Source organism: Heterodontus francisci, chromosome 1 (assembly GCF_036365525.1).
Source record: "Heterodontus francisci isolate sHetFra1 chromosome 1, sHetFra1.hap1, whole genome shotgun sequence".
NCBI lineage: Eukaryota > Metazoa > Chordata > Chondrichthyes > Heterodontiformes > Heterodontidae > Heterodontus > Heterodontus francisci.
Window position 1 is genome coordinate 179597769 of NC_090371.1, and position 22484 is coordinate 179620252.

At 40.1% G+C, this 22484-nt stretch overlaps 1 protein-coding gene across 7 annotated transcripts in view; it reads right to left on the reverse strand.

Moving 5' to 3' along the window:
- Positions 1–22484, reverse strand: part of anxa3a (annexin A3a) — a 79112-nt gene that overhangs the window by 14033 nt on the left and 42595 nt on the right. For 6 of the 7 annotated variants that reach the window (XM_068039109.1, XM_068039074.1, XM_068039065.1 and 3 more), the window contains 7 exons: positions 21625–21715; positions 16984–17063; positions 16220–16279; positions 14519–14612; positions 14341–14436; positions 11160–11218; positions 1982–2104 (listed from right to left, as the gene is read on the reverse strand). In XM_068039109.1, coding sequence (XP_067895210.1) covers positions 1982–2104; positions 11160–11218; positions 14341–14436; positions 14519–14612; positions 16220–16279; positions 16984–17063; positions 21625–21715 — 603 coding nt within the window. Of the gene's footprint in view, positions 1–1981; positions 2105–3708; positions 3813–11159; positions 11219–14340; positions 14437–14518; positions 14613–16219; positions 16280–16983; positions 17064–21624; positions 21716–22484 lie in introns of those variants that run through there. The other variant, XM_068039100.1, reaches the window with a different exon arrangement.

A 22484-nucleotide genomic window follows, 5' to 3' on the forward strand; every position in this document is an offset into this window, starting at 1 on the left:
CTATCAACTATTTGAAGCAAACAAATGCTTGAAATACTACATAATGGGGATAGATATTTGCAGTTAAATGATCGTCACGGTGACAGTGATCTTGTGTGTTTTGTGTGTCATGGAGGTAAGAGGAGAGGCATATAATTGGGCAAGCAAACCTTAGGAGAGGGAGTTTCATTCTGCAGCCAGGTCATGTTTTAAGAGCAGAGGACTTTTACCCATTTTATGCATTAAGAAGAAGCATTACTGTGGAATAGGTAGGAAAGGATGCTGAGGTCCAGCGGAAGGCATGCCGACTGAATCCCAGTTGCAGACAGAAAGCGTCTTAAGGCAGGTTCTAATATGAGACCATCACTCAGGTAGCTATTCTGCTCATTGCACCCTGTCGAAGTGCACCTAATAAAGTGGATTAATATAGTATCTCCCACCATTGTCCCATATTAATACTATTTTATCTTCCCCAATCCTGTGAGGTACTTGAGTGCTCATTGGGGTAGATCATAGTGTACAATCGATGGTTGGTAATCTGGCAGAGCAAATTGCATTCCAGTTATACAACCTATCAAAGTTTCATCAGTAAAGATGAAACTTTACTCCATTGTGTCTTACCTCAATATTTCCCCCTTGTGAAAGTCTATAATACATGTCTTCTACTTAATCTAGTGTTCCAGTTAAGTAATTCCTCAGTGGAAGAAGGAAATCTGGTAGCATTTTGAATGGTACTCTTGAATGATGAATGCTGTTAGCTGTAAAAAGGGCAACCTTCCTTTGCAGCAGTTCCTTGATTTGCATCTCTACAGTTGTATTCTCAAAAGGATCAGTTCTGCTCTTGTTCCTTCTTGTTGCCATCCTGAACTTCTATTAGCAAATGTTTCAAATTGACAATGTGCTGCTCAGTATTAATTGTGAACTGCAGTCCTTTGAAAGCTGACAATTTGCCAAAATTGCAGTACACTGTGTGAAACACTTCTAGGGCGGCACAGTGGCGCAATGGTTAGCATCGCAGCCGCACAGCTCCAGTGACCCGGGTTCAATTCTGGGTACTGCCTGTGTGGAGTTTGCAAGTTCTCCCTGTGTCTGCGTGGGTTTCCTCCGGGTGCTCCAGTTTCCTCCCACATGCCAAAAGACTTGCAGGTTGATAGGTTAATTGGCCATTATAAATTGCCCCTAGTATAGGTGGTAGGGAAATATAGGGACAGGTGGGGATGTGGTAGGAATGTGGAATTAGTGTAGGATTAGTATAAATGGGTGGTTGATGGTCAGCACAGACTCGGTGGGCCGAAGGGCCTGTTTCAGTGCTGTATCTCTAAACTAAACTAAAAATTATGTCCACACACTCAATGCACCCCCTATTCATCAAACATTTTACACTTGCAGTATGTCCTTAATACAATGAGCAACCTTGCAACAGCATGCACGGCCATCTCACCCTGTTTGCCTGCTGTATGTAAAATGCATGGAATCCTAATTATCCCCAATATGAATGTATCTGTGTCATTGGCAAGTCTTTTTAAAAAAGCTATCAACCATATGATTATGTAAAAAGAAATCAGATTTTAAGCCCGACTAGAATCCTTCGTCAAACACTGAACTGAATGAAATCATGTTAGGAACTGCACATCTCAGTAAAGCAATATATAGGATTTGACTCTGAAGTAAATTAATCCTGGTATGCACTTTCTGCAGTTTACTGTTGGCTATCTAAAGCACTCATTGTGAACTATGAAAGACCCAATGCTGATTTACAGTTTAAACAGAAAGGACAAAACATTGTACCATATTTACATTCATGTCCCAGAATTATTTAGAGTGATAATGAATTCATTCTGAAGTTTTATCCGCTTCATTTGTTGCAGATCTTAGAGAATTCTAAAGCCCCATTGTATCAGCTGAAGTACATGGAAATGAACCAAGAGGCTTCAATGGCAGTGATTGAGGAGAAAAATAGTTGCCAAAAAGCTATATTTACCAACAAAGATTTCAGACCTACCTTGATTGTAGCATACAAAGATTTGCCATGCAGTTTCATATACTCATCTTGAATGTCCAGAAGGTCAATTTCTGACCTGCTGACCATGATTCTTGAGAGAGTATTCTCATCAGTGCCAAGACCCTGTAAAACAATCCCATGCTGTTATCATATCAGTACCACTGATTGCATTACATTGTGAATGACAGTTAGTTAGATATGCAGGATATCTGCATGTACTGCTTTTGTATGCGAGCCATTATGAATCCTCTGTTGATCACCACTGATCTGGTCTGAATGCTGGTGTGTACAATTGTAGATTCACCACATTAAAATCAGAGGGTCTTTTAGTTCAATATCATTGCAGTATTTGTTAGTGCAGTCATATATTCTGTGCGGAAGATTTTGAATGGACTTTTACTGGCCCTCGGGTGGCAGGAATGGAGGTGGGGAGGGGGGCAGCTGTCAGTAAAATGCTGGGGAACTGCAGCGGGACAGCTCCCCGATGCAGTCCCGCCACTGGGGAGGTTTCCCAGTGGCGGAAATGGCAGTAGCTTGACTACCTGCCGGACAGAGGCAGGCAGTTTGAATGATTAATGACTCAATTAATTTTTCTGGACCGCTGGCATTTTGTCAGTAGCAGAGTGGCCCCCTGCTGCATGGGGATGCCTCCCAACAGCTGAGTTAGAGGTTCCATGGCGCAGAGAGGAAGTTGCTGGCAGCAAATGACGTCCCCGCGGCCTCAATACTGATGCTGGAGCCCACGTAAGAATTTATTTAATGCTCACCCTTCCGCAGGCAACTCAAAATGGATGGGGCCCTCGCGTTCGCCTTGCTGCCTTAGCAGCAGCCACCTCTCTCAGTGGCGTTGCTAAGGCTCAAGAGCTGCAGGTAACGGGAGGTTGTTCCACCCACCCCCACCCCCCATCTGCCGGCTCTTAATTGCCTCCTCCTGGTAATATCGCGTGGGAAGTCCTCTCTCCCACTGAGCATGCCACCCACCTGAAAACTAGCCTGATAATGAGACCTCTTCCACTTTAAGTCACCTTTGAGTCATTCAGCATGGTATGAATGGAAACATGGTGCACCAAAATTGTGGGGATTGACTGACCGCCCCATTCCCACTAACTGCCCAGGCATCTGTTTCTCCCCCAGAATCCACTGCTGATCACCAGAGTGTCTGCCTGAGTTAGGCATTGGCTGGTGCTAATTTAAGTCAGTATTGCGGGACTGTGCACAGTGCATGCTCCTGTGTCAGTTGGCAGCCCAGCTGAAGGTGAGCCCAGTAGGTAAGTTTTCATTTATTTTTCTGGGGCTGGGCGAGCAGGAGTGCTCCTTTTGGTTCCACAAAAACAATCTGGGCCATTGCCACAATGGGTCCACCCTTTCCGAAGAACAGAATCCTCTCCCACCTCTCTTCCCGGACCTACCCTTTTTTGACTTCAGTCAGCCTCCAGGCCTCTGATTTTTGCATGTACAGCCCACCAGCTGTATGGAAGTGAGGCCCGTCCTCAAAACAGACTGGGCCTCCTGTTGCAGTACAATATCTACCCCCATGTCCTGCCTTACTGCAAAGCAGTTTTCATGTTGCAGTGACACAAGATAAACAGCATAGACATTTTGTGGAGGAAGTAGTCTTACACCATTCTCGTCTCCAATTTGAAACAGTGTGAAGCCAATTTTTTAAACTTTAAGATGAAAGCATCTTTAATGTGCAGCATTAGTGAATAGGTACTTGCATTTTTGGTTCTTCTTTTTACAAACGTTTGGAGTTGAAGTTGGTCTTGGGCTTTACTGCAAAATGGGCACTAGCAAATCAGACATTCGTTTTGCACTCGGACGATACTTGTTCCTTTTTTTATGAAAACCAATGGAAAATAAAATTCAGCAGGGCGTAAAACCAGCTGCTGATTCACTTTTGTCCATTGCTCAAGAACAACTTTACCCCTTTATCTTTGGAATTTTTGAATTAGATAGCAATAATGCAACACACGAGCATAAAAATAATTAGCAAAAATAGAAATAAATTAAACTAAATTATAAAACGGAGATTAATATGACACTATTGTAGTAATTTTCCAACTTGATGCTCTTGGTAGGGTTCACACTGGCAGCAAGTATGATACACTTCGGCACACACCCCACACTATTTTCAAACGACTACTAATATACTGAAAATTGCTGTTGGCATCTTTCTGAATGAACACTTAATGGGCTGCTGTCAAATTCCTCTCTCCTCAACTAAATGGAGGCAGTAACCCATTTTAAATAAACAGATTTTAATATCTCTGTTCAATTGTGAAGAAAAGAATTTTGTGTACATGTTAACATCCAAAAAGATAACATTGCCAACAGCAGAATAGCAGTAATGCAATAGTAACAAACTTAATTATACGTGCCTAACAGTCAATGCTTGATGCAGGATTAAGCCAATCAACAGTAATATCGAAAAATCATTTAAGCTAAACCAAAGGCACTGAGTTAAGAGTCTGAACAACGACTAAACCCAAGAATCTTAGAAGTCCTATTTAGGATTTGTATTCCTAGGGTGGGCCAGAACAGAAAATCATGCAATTTACACTCCAAAAAAAATGGAACAAGAATTTAGGACAGAGAATGAACATTGTACTGGAAGGGAGAAAAGAGTAAAACACAGAGAAAAATGGCCAAGCAACAATATGGGGAGAAGGAGGAAAGGGTCATGTGCAGCTAGATGAGAGCTTGGGACAAGTACGAGAATGCACGAAGCATTCAAAAAAGGATTGATGAACTAGTGGCACAAATAGAGATGAATGGTTGAGATCTAAACGCCATTAAGAAAGATGGTTACAAGGTGACCAAGGTTGGGAAATAATATTTCAGGATACACATTTTGAAAATACAGAATGGAAAAGGAGGTGGTGTAGCCCTGATAGTAAGGGTGAGATAAGGACAATAGTGAGAAAGGATCTTGGCTCAGAAGATCATCTGTCATCTTAAAATTTTAAAAATTGCCTTCACACTGTTTAAAACTGTAGACAAGAAGTGGTGTGTAAGACTATCTCCTCCACAAAATGTCTATGCTGTTTACCTTGTGTCACTGCAACATGAAAACTTATTTGCAGTAAGACAGGACATGGGGGTAGATATTGCACTCCAGTCTGTTTTGAGGATGAGCCTCACTTCCATATGGCTGGCAGGCTGTACAAGCAAAAATTAGATGGCCTGGACGCTGACTGGAGTCAAAAAAAGGTAGGAATGGGTGGAGGTTGGAATAACAAGGGTCAGAAAACACTGGTGGGAGTAGTTTATAGGCCCCTACTAGTAGTTATACCATTTTACAGAGCATTAAGCAAGAAATACTTAGAGCTTATAACAAAGGCAACATTATAATCATGGGACACTTTAATCTTCATATAGACTGGACAAATCAAATTGGTAATGGTAGTCTAAAAGATGGGTGTTTTCATGACTGTTTCCTGGAACAATATATTGTGGAACCAACTAGGGATAAAGTTATTTTAGTTCTAGTATTGTGTAATAAGGCAGGGTTAATTAGTAATCTCATAGTAAAAGATCCTCTAGGAAAAAGTGATCATAATACAATTGAACTCCTATTAAGTTTGAAAGCGACATACTGCATTCCCAAACAAGCATCTTAAACTTAAACAGAGCCAATTAGATAGGTATGAGGGGAGAGCTGTAAAAGGTTAATTGCTTAAATAGAATAAAAGGTTTGGTTTTTATTCTAACTCGTGGAAATTAAATGTTCACCAAAAATACATTTATTAAAAAACAAAAACTCAGCAAGAAAATCCATCTGTAGCTTACTAGGGAAATTAAGGATAGTATTAGATTAAAAGAAGAGGCTTATAATGTGGCAAAGTATGTGACTGAGGATTGGGAGTTTTTTAGAAGCGAGCAAAGGGTGACCAAAAAGTCGATAAAAGAGAAAAATAGAATATGAGTTAACTAGCCAGGAATAGAAAAAACAGATTGTAAGAGATTTTACAATATATAAAAAGGAGAGTAGACAGAAACAAGAGAAATTTTCATGGGGAATGGGGAAATGGCAAAGACGTTGAACAAATATTTTGTGTCTGTCTTCACAGTAGAAGACACAAATTAGATAACAGGAATAGAGGGTAACCAAGGGTTAATAAGAGTGAGAAACTTAAGGTAAATAATATCAGCAAAGAAAAAGTATTGGTGAAACTTAAGGGACTAAAAGCCAACAAATTCCTAGGCCCTGATGGCCTACACCTTAGGGTTCTAAATGAGGTAGCTGCAGAGATAGTGGTCTGGATTTTAAGAGCCCGCCGGGGCAGGAAAAATGGCAGCCTGCATTTGCGAGCCGCACGCCGCAGAGCTGCCATGATCGCCCGCACAGCAGCTTATTTAAATAGCCGGGGTGGTCCGCAGCCCCCCAATCATATGGAGGGGCGAGCTGACCAATGCCAGCAATGGCGTCAGCTGCTTGTGTGCAGGCGTTGGCACCATTTCTAAAGGGCAGCCAGCCCTGCCGGTCAATTTGAAGTTTTAAAGTAGTATCCCCCCCAAAATCTACCAAATAAAATTGTAATACCCCTTTCCCACCCGCCCAATAACAATTACATTAACTATTTGCCCTTTCCCCCCAAAAACACTTAGCTTTGAAATCTGACCTTTGCCCTGCACCCCCCCCCCCCCAGATTGTACAAAGTTTAAAGTTCACGCCTTCCCACCATCCCCCGCCCAGCACTAAAAATCTTAACTTGCTCCCCACCCCCACCACCAGTGTCACGCCGGCGTTCCCCAAATCAGGAAATGAAGGCACGGGAGTGCCCACTGCCACACTGAAGATTGTGGTGGGCCTGGAAGATTTCAAGGTGAGTGTATTTAAATTTATTAATTGTATTGATTTACATATTGAAATTTGGGTCCCGTTGCCTAGGAGCGGGGGGCCGCTATGGAGCCTCGCCGCCACTGGGAGGATCGGGCTGGGCCCTCCTGGTGTCGAGCTCCGTGGTGGGCCTCTGCCGGAACCATCTTCAGCCACCCCACCCCCATGGAGCCCAACGTCGTGGCCTGGTAAAATCCAGCCCAGTGGATGCAATAGTTATAATTTTCCAAAATTCCCTAGATTCTAGAACGGTTCCAGCAGATTGGAAGTTAGCAAAAGTAACACCACTATTCAAGAAAGGAGGGAGAGAGAAAACGGAACTACAGGCCAGTTCGCCTGATACCAGTCATTGGGAAAATGCTAGAATATATTATTAAGTAAGTCTTAACACTGAACTTAGCAAATCATAGTATGATCAGACAGAGTCAACATGGTTTTACGAAAGGGAAGTTATGTTTGACAAATTTATTAGAGTTTTTTGAGGATGCAACTAGTAGGGTAGATAAAGCGGGAACCAGTAGATGTAGTATACTTGGATTTCCAAAAGGCATTCGATAAATTGCCACACAAAAGGTTAAATTGCAAGATAAGGGCTCAAGCAGTTGGGGATAATATAATAGCATGGATGAAGGATTAGTTGTTGGACAGGAAGCAGAGAGTAAGGATAACTGGGGATTTTCAAGTTGGCAGGCTGTAACTAGTGGAGTGCCACTAGGATCAGTGCTGGGGCCTTAGTTATTTACAATCTATATTAAAGATTAGACGAAGAGACCAAGAGTAATGTGCAGTAAGTTTGCTGGTGATACAAAACTAGCCGGGAAAGTAAGCTGTGGGGAGGGCACAAAGAGGCTGCAAAGAGATATAGACAGGTTCACTGAGTAGGCAACAAGGTGGCAGTTGGAGTACAATGTGGGGAAGTGTGAGGTTATTCACTTCGGTAGTAAGAATAGAAAAGCAGAATATTTTTTAAAAGGCGTGAAACCTCTAAATGTTGATGTACAGGGAGACTTTGGTGAACTCTGACAAGATACACTGAAAGTTAGCATGCAGGTACAGCAAGGAATTAGGAAAACAAATGACATTTCAGCCTTTATTGCAGGGGAATTGGATTACAAGGATAAGGAAGTCATGTTACAATTATATAGGGCTTTGGTGAGACCACACCTGGCGTACTCTGCGTAGTATTAGTGTCCATATTTAAGGAAGGACATACTTGTAATGGAGGTGGTACTGTAAAGGTTCGCTAGATTGTTTCCTGAGATGAGAGGGTTGTTCTATGATGACAGATTGAGTAAATTGGGCCTATATTCTCTGAAATTTAGAAGAAGGAAGTGTGATCTCATTGAAACATACACGATTCGGAAGGGGCTTGGCAGGGTAGATGCTGAGAGGATGTTTCCCCAGGCTCGGGAATCTAGAAATTGGGGGCACAGTTTCAGGATAAGGCGGCAATCATTTAGGACTGCCATCAGGTGAAATTTCTTCACTCAGAGTTGTGAATCTTTGGAATTCTCTGCTCCAGAGGATTGTGGATGCTCCATCATTGAATATATTTAAGGCTGCGATAGACAGATTTTTAGTGTCTCCAGAAACCAAGGGATATGAACAGTGGCGGGAAAGTGGAGTTGAGGCAGAAGATCAGTCATGATCATATTGAATGGCAGAACAGGCTTGAGAGATCATATGGTCTGGTCCAGCTCCTATTTCTTATGTTTCTGATAGGGGAAAGCCCAACCCCAACTCCACAGTACTTACAGCCAGGGGAGAGGGAGAAATAGAGAACTTGCCAGAACCCACGCATCATCAAGTTTAACATTAGAGCAAGCTCACTAGTCGACTGAGAACATTACGACTGACATACCTTATCCCTCCTTTTGCATTATAATTCAAAAAGAAATATGATATGCAAATAAATTTAGTTTGAAATAGATGCAGGAAATATATAATTCTCTCTGAGTGAGTCATCTTCCATCATCACCCCTTCTCCGCTGAGTGAGATGGCATCACCATCTTTCTCGAGAGAGAGCTGGAGGAAGCATCATGCTACTAACGACAGAAGGTGGATTAATATCCCCCGTTCTATTTCTGGTGGGATCTCCACAGGAAGCCATAAGTTTGTTTCCCACTTAGATATTTTAATCAGTGAGTAGAGCTCTGTGCATGTGCTTGCTTATACACTCAAGAGCTCTGCTTTGGTTGATTAAAGGAAGATATGAGGGTGACAGGCTGTCCATTCACAAGGGTCTTAATTTTGATTTTGAGTGGTCAACTGATGTGGTGCATCAGCAACCTATGAAGAGGGTTCAGTAGTGGAAGGCAGAGGCATTTTAAGGCCAGATCTTCATTTAAATAGAACCAGTGAGCTGGCAGACCAAATATCAGAGGAGCAGCATAACTGTACCACTATTATATTTCCATTTCCCAATCAGGCTATCCTGTAGCCTCTGAGTGACATGGCCAATATAGAGCTAATTAATGCCAAATTAGAGGCAGTTTGTGCTATAGATCAATGCAAACTAGAAACTGAATTAACTCTGTCCAAACTCATTTTATTCAGTGAGACCCTTACATGCTATAGCGAGAGGTAGAATTTCCATGGGAGTTTGCCTTATCTCCCGCCACAACTTAGGAAGATTGACAGAAACCCAGGAGAAATGGTGTTAATGGCTAGGAGATTGAGAATCATTGGTGAGATAGAAGACTTTCATCCCATCAGTTTGGACTGGATCAGCATCCAGGCCTCAGACATTAAGTGACTGTAACATACCAATGATACGATCTATACCGCTTATTAAAATCACCTAAAGTGAAGATTATTATTAAAAGCCTATATTCCTTTTAAATTGAGGGATTAGATTCTAATATTGTTGTGTTGCCTCGAAATATCATGATTACTGTGTCTAATTTTTTTGCAGGGCTCAGCAAAGAGCTATGTTTCTTTGTCTTCCTTAGTGATGCTACAGAATTGCTATGATGTGCTGCTATAGCAAGAGCAGGGATAATGCAGCAAGGAAAATAATGGCAGCCAAACTTTGACCCTTTTCTCAGTGGTGCACATTCCTCGCTCTGCACTGTTAACATGAGACAGCAGCATGTATATTCCCTTCTGTGGGGTGTAGCACTGCATTTATCTCCACCCTACTCCAAATGGGATGGTGTAGCACCTTATCCTCTGGGAGGCTGAAAATGTGGAACTCATTTAATTCCCTGAGGGGCTGCAGCACTGTTCCTCACCTCCACCTGTGAGAGGGTGCAACTGTGGTGTTCGCCTCAGCCACTGAAAGGATGTGATTTACCTTCAATTACTCTCAGGGCATAAAAAAGCTGCAACCACCTCTGAATGGCCTAACAGTCATGACTATCCTCGAACCCTTACTTTGTGGGATGGGTAGCAATGGCAATTGTCATGGCCACCTCTGCAATGGTGTCACAGTGCTACTGCCTTTTACTTCGACTGAAAGTTAAGATAAAAAGCAGAATAATGTTACTTATTTGTTCATATTTGGGATTAGTACTGTAATCCCCCTCTCCTGCTATGCTTTGTTAGGCAACTTAATCTTTAGCTTGTAAGTGTGAAAAAATAATTTTTCTGTTCAGTGCCCTCTCAAATGTTTTCATTAGTGTGAGGCAGATATCAAATAGCTTAAATAAAATTCAGCCCGAAGTTTATAGATTTTATCAGATTTTTGATTAAAAAGTTCACATGAGCAAACATAATGAATATTGGGTCCATAAAGAAGCCCAAATAAAAAACAGTGTAATAGTGATGAGTAAATTAGCTGAACAAAAGGTTTCTTTAACCCATTTTGCAATTCTAACAACAGCTTGTATTTATAATGTAGTAAAACATCCCAAGTCGCTTCAAAGGAGCGTTATAAAACAAAATTTGACACTGTGTCACATAGGAGATATTCGGGTTGATGGCCAAAAGCTTGGTCAGAATGGTTTGTTTTAAGGAGTGTCTTAAAGAAAGAAAGAGAGATAGAGAAGCAGAGAGGTTCAGGGAGGGTATTTGAGAACATAGGGCCCAACCAACTGAAGGCATGGCCACCAATGGTAGAGTGATTAAAATCGGGGATGCTCAAGCATTCAGGATTAGAAGAGCGCAGATGTCTCAGAGGGGTGTTAGGCTGGAGGAGATTACAGAGAAGAGGGGTAAGGCCATGCAGGGATTTAAAAATACAGATGAGAATTTCAATATTGAGGTGTTGCTTAATCGACAGTCATTGTAGGTCAGAGAGCACAGGGGAGATGGGTAAACTTTGTGTGAGTTACAATATGGGTAGCAGAGTTTTGGATGATGTCAAGATTACAGCAGGGTTAACAATTCCAACATACCTTTACACTTTTGTGGATTCTTTCAGCAAAGTAGGCAGGCATAGACTTTGAACAACTAACTAAAACAAAGTAAACAAAAATATTCATTTAACAAAATATCAAAACCTGCCTGTTTAGAGATCCCCTTCTCCCTCCCCGCCCTGCTCCATCTATCAGCCCAGCCAAAAACTAATTAAACAATGAGGCATGTACAAGAAAATATAACCAAATTCTTCTGATGGAGAACCAAACTTTCTATTACTTGTGCTTCTGTGCTCAAGAGAATAAATAAATTGCCCTGAACTTCCAGGGTCCCATCTCCACTGGTGGAAGAACAGTGGAGCAGGACTCCCATACATCCATAATTGAAGATGCAAACCTTGACCCAGATCCTTGAAACTGGATTATCAGAGTCAAAGTGCATTTCCTGTGCCTGTAAAAATGCACAAGAGGTGATCATTCAGACAGCAGTATGGGAAAGTTACTGAGAGGTGTCATGCCATTCTGCTGGGAAAAGAAGAGGCCATTGAAGGACTAAATAAAAGAATTAACAAAATAAGAGGTTATAACATTAGGAAAGATTGAACAGGCTAGGGTTTTTTTATCGAGAAAAGAAAAGGCTGAAAGGTGACCTAATAGAGGTATTTAAAATGATGAAACTTTGATAGGGTAGGTATAGAGAAAATGTTTCCACTTGTGGATAAATCCAAAAACTATGGGTTATAAATATAAGATAACCACTAATAAACCCAATAGAGAATTCAAAAGAATCTTCTTTATCCAGAGAGTGGTTAGAATATGGAATTCACTACCTCAAGAAGTAGTTGAAGTGAATAGCATAGATGCATTTAAAGGGAAGCTAGTTAAACACATGAGGGATGTAGAAAGATATGTTGGTAAGGTTAGATGAAATAGGGTGGGAGGAGGCACCAGTTGGGCAGAATGGCCCAGTTCTGTGTTGTATATTCTGTGTAATGCTATGTAATTAATCCGCTCCAGGATTAGTACTAACAGTTTCTGGAGCATTCCCAAGAACCTCGCTGGCAATTGTTTCATATAGGGAAGTAGTGGGCAGAAGTCTTGGTTGTGGCCTAGGATCTCTATTGGACACAACAAATTGATGTGTGGGATATGGATAGAAGACTTTCAGCAGGTTTTCACAGAAGGTCATTGACCTCTGGGACAGATTGTGTAGTGTATGTGAATTGGTTGAACACGTCATGTGCCTCATGGTCACTGTGATCTCGTGGAACTCATTTGGATTGCCTTTGTGGGGGGGGTCAGACAGAGTTCCCTCAAATTCTTTTCTTCTGCTGAATTGACTCTTTTAAAAATCTGCTTTTCTACCTCCGAGAAGATTTCTTACTGCTGGGTGGGAGCATGGCAATATTAATAATAGAAATATTACTGTCTGGGTCAGGCTTGATGAACCAGTCGTATGTTTATATGTTCAATTTTCCCGTGCACCAACCCCGTCCCCCAACAGGAATTTACTGGCAAGGATACAGGGGTTGGAACTCCAGCAAAACAGAGTTCCACTCCCAATACCAGGCCCCTGGTGGGCAACGGGACCTTTCTACACATTCTCTGACTACCAGAACTCCAGGTCCTGTATTTCCCTTTGCCCCTTAAAAATTTACAACATTCGTCATAAGCACACAGCTTTTTAAGTTCTTCAGATGAGAGGGACTTATTTTCGTACACAAAAAATTAAAATTATTGTGCCGCAATGAATCATTCATTCATCGCAACCGGCCCCATGTTCTTTATTTTCAGACTTGCATGTAAAACAATAGATGGCAATATACAATACATGGTGATATTGGTTAAATGTTTTTTTATATTTTAATAAAATTAGAGAAACATCTACTCAGGGTCTCCTTTCATTACCTCATCGTAATTGATAAATGTCCAGAAAAGACCCCAATGTACCTTTAGTTGAGAATTCTTTTTTACTATTCGTTTATAGGGATATGGGTATCGCTGGCTAGGACAACATTTATTGCCCATCCCTAATTGCCCTCGAGAAGGTGGTGGTGAGCTGCCTTCTTGAACTGCTGCAGCCCATGTGGGGTAGGTACACCCACAATGCTGTTAGGAAGGGAGTTCCAGGACTTTGACCCAGCGACAATGAAGGAATGTGATATCGTTCCAAGTCAGGATGCTGTGTGACTTGGAGGGGAACTTGCAGATGTGATGTTCCCATGCATCTGCTGCCCTTGTCCTTCTAGGTGGTAGAGGTCGCGGGCTTGGAAGGTGCAGTCTAAGGAACCTTGGTGCATTGCTGCAGTGCATCTTGTAGACGGTACACACTGCTGCCACTGTGCATCAGTGGTGGAGTGAGTGAATGTTTGTTGATGGGGTGCCAATCAAGCAGTCTGCTTTGTCCTGGATGGTGTCGAGCTTCTTGAGTGTTGTTGGAGCTGCACCCATCCAGGCAAGTGGAGAGTATTCCATTCACACTCCTGACTAGTGCCTTGTAGATGGTGAACAGGCTTTGTGGAGTCAGGAGGCGAGTTACTCGCCGTTGGATTCCTAGCCTCTGTCCTGCTCTTGTAGCCATGGTATTTCTATGACTACTCCAATTCAGTTTCTGGTCAGTGGTGACCCCCAGGATGTTGTTACAGTGTTTTAAATATTAAGGAAGAATGCAGAACAGAGAATTTGGGTCAAATCATTGAAAGTTAGACTAAATAATCTTTGCAAATTACTCCTGCCTTCTCACCCTACCCATCTCAGGAAAAATGCACAGCATGGTGTGACACTGACCACTTGAAGGTTTCTCAACACTGGCAAAACTGGCTTCAGTGTTCTTGGCTTTACAGGGGAGGGAAAAAATTATCCTGTGAGCTTCTAATCACTATCCAGCAATCTGTTTGAGGTGCGTGGGGACACTCAATAAATACATCATTGGATTCTGCTGCGATGTCTCCAATGGTCATTACTTATTGTCCAGGCTCAGATATGAAACGTAATCACTTCAGGGAGGTAATACAACCAAGCAACAACAACAACTGGAATTCACATAAGCACCTGTAACAGTGAAAAGCATCCAAAGATACTTCAAAGAGGTAGCTTCAACTTCAGGACAAGAAAGTAAAGAAAATCAGAGGGAAAAGTGGATGAGAAATATATAAACTCAATCCTTTTGAATTTGGTCTTCCTTTAGTATTTGAGGTATTGAACATTTCAATCGACTTACCCATTGTCAACATCAAATCCTTCAGATCCCCAGACATTTCGTTTTTAATGCTCTCATCAATGGTTTTGTTGGTAACTGCTTTGTACTCATCAAATGCTAACAAAAAAAAATGCAAATACATTCATTCTTTCTGTTCAAATTTTGGAGGAAATAAAACAGTTTTAAACAATCATCTTACTTATTTGTAGCTGACTAGGGCTCCTTAAGCACAAGACTTCTATAAATTTAGCTTCATCAGTCCCCAGTCTCTTCTCACCAGCCTTGTAAAGAGCCTATAGGATACAATAGAACAGTTACATGAACAATTTCAATTGCAGTAGCTATAGTGACAGAGAATCATTGGTACGAATCCAACCCCTGTGCACTTTGTATATGGTCTGTTGCAACAGCAGACGTTGTGGACTGCATGGCTTCTGGTCATTTATCATTAAAAGAGCAGCAAGAGTACTTATTTGGATTGCATACTAAGGGCAAATTAGCTTCTGACGAAAACTGTGACATTGCATGTTTTAATTATATAATTAATGACTAATGAAATCGTGGGAAGAAATGCGTTTGAAGGATGAAATTTCTGAGAATGAAATTGCATTAAGTCATTAATTACAGACAGAAAAATGCATCTAGTATCTAAGTATACCAGTACATCTCCTATGATGTTATTTGTGTGCAAAATGTAAGGACAAATAAATTGGGGTGGTTGCAGAGATCTGAAAATGATCAGGAGAGCAAGGCTGAGGCAAAACTTAAATATTTTAGATTTTGTATGGCTGTTTTTGCTATATTGCCATCCACTAGCTGAAGATATCACCCATAGTAATTCAGTGTATGCATTCTATCGACATTCTACTTCTCTTATTTGAGAACTAATTGGAAAGAATGGGTACATATTAGCTTTGATAAATCAAATGTGATTAGCTTAGGAGAATGATCAACAGTCTGAGAAGATGATTGACGTGAGCATTCCCTGCTGTTGACATCGTCATCTTCATATCATAAAAGTGCAAAACTTGTCCCTCTGTTTCTTAATTTCATGTCAGATGCCAAGATTGTACTTCTGAAGTGAGGAGAGTTATGCATTCCTGAAAGTTCAATGAGTGCAACAGCAGCTGTCTGCATATGTTATGGAATTTAGCAATTAACGTAGTGATAGAGGGATATATAATCAAAGGATGATTTGAAATCAACATTCAGATTTTTAAAAATGAGTGTTTTTGGATTCTAACATTTCAAATAAGCCTTTTTAATTTGTGAACTGGACTTAAAGGGTTAAAGTTGAAACTAAATTATAAGAATCAATGCCATGGAAACATAGGAGTTGATCTGCTTTCCAGAAGACGATATGGGTATATTTTCTTGGTCTTAGATATTGATGCATTATAGAAACTGGTATCAATTCCATTACAATTTCATTGAAAACTGTGGCTGATGGTTTATGGTCCAGTTTACGAACAATATACAAATCAGGGCTTGATAGGTATTGCACCTACCTCTAATTAATTAATAATTAATTGGCATAATTGCAAAACTGCCCAATTCCAATCTCAGTTTAAATGAAATTGCATACCAGCCTTTAAAATTTACTTTTGTTTAACTGTTAACTTAAGTGCTGTTTTTCCATGGTCTTATTTGCAATATCGTGTACAGCAAAAAATACCTGCAAAAAGGTCAGTTTGTGTGTAACAGAGGTGTAGCATGGCTCTAACCACATTTCAGAACTAACTGCTGGGAAGCTCCATTGCCTATGCATTAGTTTAGTAAATGTACCAATACAGCTTGTGTAATTTTTTTTTTTTAAGTGGCCCTGGGGAGCACTCCAGCAGCATTTTCAATAATAATTACCCATCACAAAATCAGGCTTCTTAATTTGAAAAAAACATACCTGGGCATCACTCTTAAAAAGTCTTTCATCCACAACCTGACAGTTTTCATCCCTCCTAGCCTGGTAAACAAAATAATTAAATGTTCACAGGACATGTGCATGACACATAAGGCTAGACATTATAATTAGAGCTGGTCACATATCAATGCTACTAGACTCATACCAAATTCCTCTTCATGCTATTTTAATGCAGGCATTTAACTCTCTCGTTCTCTAGCCCAGTCCTATAAAGTGCTTTGGTTATCTTTCAATGCTGATCCTAAGCCCAAAAAATTAACCTGCCTTTTTTTCAGATGCTGATAGACTGGCTGTATTTTTCCAGGATTGATGTATTTTTAGTTTAGGAATCAATTATCTCAAGAAAGCAAGCTGAGAATCCAAAGTACTAAAATAAGTCTAGCATTTGACCACAGGTTTCCTAGCCCATGGCACAGTATATTGTCATGCTGTAAAAACTGGATTACCATGCTCTGCCTTTAAAATAACAAAGTATGACTGCACAATGCCCTCAAGATAGCATAACAGTGATTGCACTTCAAAGTAATCCAAATTTGTAAGGTACTTTTAACATCCGGAGGACAAGCTAAAGTGATACATAAATGCAATCTTATTTGTTCTTAAGTAGATTGTCCATTTTCAATAAAATTACATTACATAATATTACATATTACATACTTAAAAGGAAAAATATGTTTCATAGCTACACCTGTGATAATGACACAAGATAGATTTAAATGTACCAAAATAATTATTTGATGAAATACCTCTAGCAAGATGAGTAAAGCCCTTCTAAAATCCCCAGATGTTTCTGCAGCAATATCCTTTGCCAAGTCTCTTTTATATTCTAGGAAGAGATTATTTATGATGAAAAATGTGAATGTTTTGTCCTAACAATTACAAGAAGTACAGAAAAAGAATAATGCATCTTAAATTGAGCTTTGGTTCTAATGATGAGAACAGCTTGAAATTACAAGAGAACACTAAATCAAAATACAATTAAATTATTTTTAAATGAAAACTTTGAATCAATTAAGAAAAATAATAAACTAAAGGAGAATTAAAATTATATATCTAACAGATATCAAGCTGATTACCATTTAAACGTTAATAACTAACAACTAAATGGGTCTCATGAGCAATATGCACTTCTTTTAAGAAAAGAGAATTACAAGTGATTTTGCCTTTTTTTTTAAGCTATCACCTAGGTGAAAGCATCTAGTGCAGGACACGCCTGAGGTTGAAAAAAGTACAAGACAAAATAAAAAAATAGTGACAGGTGATGTCAAGTTTGGGAGTTAAAAACTTGAAGATTACAGCTGGAGAGACTGAGAAAGGTAGCATGTTAGTGGTCCTGGGAAAGACAGAGTGGAGACTACCGTAGTTTTAATACAGTGAGGATAGAGCGGGGGAAGGGAAAGTAGAATGGCGTACTTTCAGTTTAGGAAGAACAAGAGAAGAAAGTTAAAAGGGGTTGCAGCTTAAACATAGCGAGGTTGGAGGCTGGAAATGAGCAACGTAGAAATATTGAATTAGGAGCAAGCTAAATCAACCTCTTGAGCCTGTTCCACCACTCTATTAGATCTTGGCTGATTTGTACCTCAACTCCACTCATCTCCCTTTTCTCCATATCCCTTGATACCCTTACCTAATAAAAATCTATTGATCTCAGTGTTGAAAATTTCAATTATCCCAGTATCTGCAGCCTTTTGGAGATGGGAGTTCCATATTTCCACTACTCTTTGAGTGAGGGTAAGATAAATTATCAGATAACATGCTTCTCACATCCTGTCTAGTGATGTGAAATGTATCTGTTTAGGAATGTGAGAATAACATATCTGGAAAAAATATGGGAGCAGTATTCAAATCTTGGATGGATTTGGGCTGCTAAAATGTTGTTGCAAGGAATGAGGCATTTGGGCAGAAAAGGAAACTGAGATTCTTCTAGGTAACTTTACCAATGGAAATGTGGGAGTTTTATTTCAGATAAAATGAGATAGGGAAGCCAAGATTGTAAATAGAGGAAGGATGTAGAGAACAGTTATAGGGTTATTTTTGCCTCACAGATACAGCTGGTCAACCATATAAAAGTAACAGTATAACTCTAAGTCACATTCAAATTTGAACATACAGCATAACTGTGCAAAACTTCTGGGACAGAAGAAGTTTGGGTTTGCCACCACCTGGAGTAAAGTACAGTCTGATGCTGTTTTTAAAAATATTTTGAGAAATGGACATTCTCGCCTGTGGTCTCAAGCTATTTAAAATTTATCAATTGGCAGTGGGAATCTGCACATTTGTGTAAGTATATGTGTGTAAGTACTTGTGTGGAATTCTCTCATGGGCAGCAGGCATGTGAAACTGCAGCCCATAGTATGCTAAACTAGTGGGTATAACTGCAGGCTAATTGAAGCTAAATGAGACTACCTATTGGCTGGGCTTATGACACCGTAAGGTAGATTTTGCAAGCTTCCGCTCCGAGCATGGAGGCTCACTTGATGTTAGCACAGATCTGAGAATCAAGCATGGTGCTGAACACGCCTAATTCAAGACCCTCCTGATCTTCCGGTCATTAATTTTAATTACTGGAAAATCGGGAGTGCTGTGAATCGGACACACTGACCTCTGTACTCAATTGTCCAGGCAGTGCTAATGTCAAGTGAGGCTCCACAATGGAAGCCTTGCCTCATAAAATTTAATCTTGCGGCGTTAAGCAATTGAAAGAAATAAGATCATAGAGAATGGGTGAAATCACTCAAAGTGTGCCCATCAATTCAATGGTTTGTATAGTCCCTCACAGTCACAATTACCCGTAGATTTATGACTTTCTCAATTGTTTCGGAAGTTAAGGCAGTAAAGAAAAGGGGAAAGTTAGAGCAGAGATTAGTACTATGACGATTAAATGTTTACAGTTTGATGATCTGATGAAAACTGATAACAGTGATGTGTCAATGAAAATATGTAAATGACAGACATGCTAAACAATTACTTTGCATCAATATTTATGCCAATGGAGGAGAAATAACATGCTGGACATCCCAAGGAAATACATGGGATCAGGATGGGACTCAGCAAAATTAAAATAAGGAAATAATAGTAATGAAGAGGAACAAATCCTCAGGACCAAATGGTTTTCATCTAGGGTTTTAAAGGAAATAGGTGTGAACACTGCAGTTAACCTAACTATAATCTTTTAACATTCTCTGAATTCAGGAACTGTTCCTTTAGATTGGAAAATTGCACATGTCACTCCACTATTTAAGAAAGATGAGAGAGGGAAACCAGCGAATTACAGTCCAGTTAGTCTAACATATGTTGTCTCCAACACTTTCTGTTCTTATTTCAGATTTCCAGCACCCGCAGTATTTTGCTTTTATTTTATATGTTGTCAGGAAATTACTGGACTCTATAATTAAGAATAGGGTGACTGAACACTTTGAAAATGATCAACTGATCAGAGAGACAGCATGGATTTGTAAAGTTTAGGCCATGCCTGACAAATCTGATTGAATTCTTTTGAAGCGATGACTGAAGTAGTGAACCTGGGGAATGTCTATCGATACCATTTATATAGAAAGTATATGAAAAAAATTCTCATAAGAGACTGTTAGCAAAAGTTGAAGCTTATGTACGTAAAGCTATATTATTGATCTGGTTAGGAAATTGGCTGAGTGACAGGAGACAGAGAGTAGAGATAATGGGCAGGTTTCTCTAATTAGCAGGTGTGACTAGTGGTGCGCCACAGTGATCTGTATTGGGCCTCAACTATTCACCATGTTTATTAGGCACTAGATAATGGGATAGAAAGCTAATATCCAAGTTTGCCAATAACACAAAGATAGGTGGCATTGTAAGTGGTGTAGATGGAAACAAAAACTGGTAAGAGATATTAATAGATTAAGTGAATGGGAAAAACTGTAGGAAATGGATTTCAATATAGGCAAGTTTGAGGTCATCCACTTTGAACTTATAAAGTATGGATCAAAGTATTTCTAATGGTGAAAAGATATGAACAGGGGAGGTCCTAAGAAACTTCGGGGTCCGTGTAAATGGATTAAAATTTCATGAACAGGTACTGAAAATAATCAAAAAGACTAATGGAATGCTGGGCTTTATGCCTAGAGGACTAGAATACAAGGGGATAGAAGTCATGCTTCAGCTATAAAAACTCTGGAGTACAGTATATAGTTCTGGGCACCACACCTTAGGAAGAATATATTGGCCTGGGAGTGAATGCAGCATAGATTTACCAGAGTGACATCTAGATTCTATGGTGAAATTATGAGGCAGGATTACACAAATTAGGATTGTATTCCTTGGCATTTAGAAAATTAATGGGTGATTACATCAAAGTTTAAAAGATATTAAGGGGAACTGATTTGGTGGTTAGAAACTATTTCTGCTGGATGGGAAGTCTAGGACTAGGGGATGTAGCATAAGAATTAGAGCCAGGCCTTACAGGAGTGAAGTTAGGAAACACTTGTACACACAAAGGACGGCAGAAGTTTGGAACCTCTTTTCCACAAATAGCAATTGATATTTGGTCAATTGTTAAATTTAAAACTGAGATTGATCATTTTTTGTTAACCAAAGGTCTAAGGGATATGGGACAAAAGGTAGGTAAATGTAGTTAAGTCACAGATCAGCCATGATTTAATTGACTGGCGGTGAATGAGGCTCAAGGGGCTAAATGGTCTACTCCTGTTGCTATGTTAGTTTTGGGCAGGGTAGAGTTTTTTGTTAATGATCCCAGAGCTCTGAAGAACGCTCATTTTGCCTGCTAACCTGTAAAGTTATAACCTGTTGGAGCTCCATAAGTTAACATTACACCTTTTAACACTGTTGTCAGATTGAAGTCTGCTCACAGGCCCCTTTTTAAGCAACCTGCACTGATTAGTTTAGAGATACAGCACTGAAACAGGCCCTTCAGCCCACCAAGTCTGTGCCGACCATCAACCACCCATTTATACTAATCCTACACTAATTCCATATTCCTACCACATCCCCACCAGTCCCTATATTTCCCTACCACCTACCTATACTAGGGGCAATTTATAATGGCCAATTTACCTACCAACCTGCAAGTCTTTTGGCTGTGGGAGGAAACCAGAGCACCCGGAGAAAACCCACACAGACACAGGCAGTACCCAGAATTGAACCCAGGTCGCTGGAGCTGTGAGGCTGCGGTGCTAACCACTGCGCCACTGTGCCGCCCATTCTTTCTGCTTTCACGATCTTAGCAAATAATGTTAAAAAACCAACGTGCCCACAATACTCCAGCACATTTTCCAACTAAATAAAACTAAAAGCTCTAAATTCATTTTTGAGAACTAAATTGGACCAAGGGTGTCAGAAAGAACAGCTCTCTAGCAATAAGTGAAAGACTCCCTGTAAAAAGAAATATGTACCTGAATGGTAGGCTTCCTTTATTTCTTTTAGTTGTTGGTTGCTTCTTGTAGCAAGAATTTCCATCAGCACACTTTCATTTGTGCCAGGGCCCTAAGAGATCAAATTAAAGGAAATTTCAGAACAAAAGTAATATTAAAGTAAGATTTATTTTTATTTCTGAATGTCCTTTCCCCGATTGTCCCCACTGTCTAGATGAGAAAGTTTACAAGGGTCTGCAGAATTTTCCACTGTTGTGTAATCTTGTCTGGAAGACTGACCAAAGCAGGCAGAAAACCAAGCAATAATACTAGACTACTGTTATATACGTTTCTCCTCAGCAGCAGCATTCCATTTTTATGTTGATTTTTTATGACCAATGAAATTCAGGTGCTCTAAATAACAAAGCTAAAATTAAACAGCATTGGAAGGGGAAGGAGCGAGATAATTCAATGGGTTAGCACGATGTGCTTTCATTTCTGAGACGAGACAAGACTTCAAATACAACCCAGACTGACATTTTCAATAAAAATCAAAAAATGCTAGAAATCTTAACTTCATAATGAAGCAACATTTTAAAAATATGTAGCAAGAACATTTGGACTGGAGTCCAAGCTAGCAAATGCAGAAAGAGTGGCCGGGATTTTACGAGGGAAAAGCGGATGGCTATGGAGGCAGTGGGGGCTGTAAGATTGCGTGAGGTGGCATCAGGTCAGACCCGGGATGTCATCATGCCAGGATGCAATTTCATGAGCGGCAGATGGCAAGTCATGTGGGAGCGCCGCTCGCATTTCTAAAATAAACGATTAAAAGGCAACTTAGAGGATTAAGGAGGCAATCAAAACTAATTTTACGGGCCTCTGAATTTTTTTGATTAGCGCAT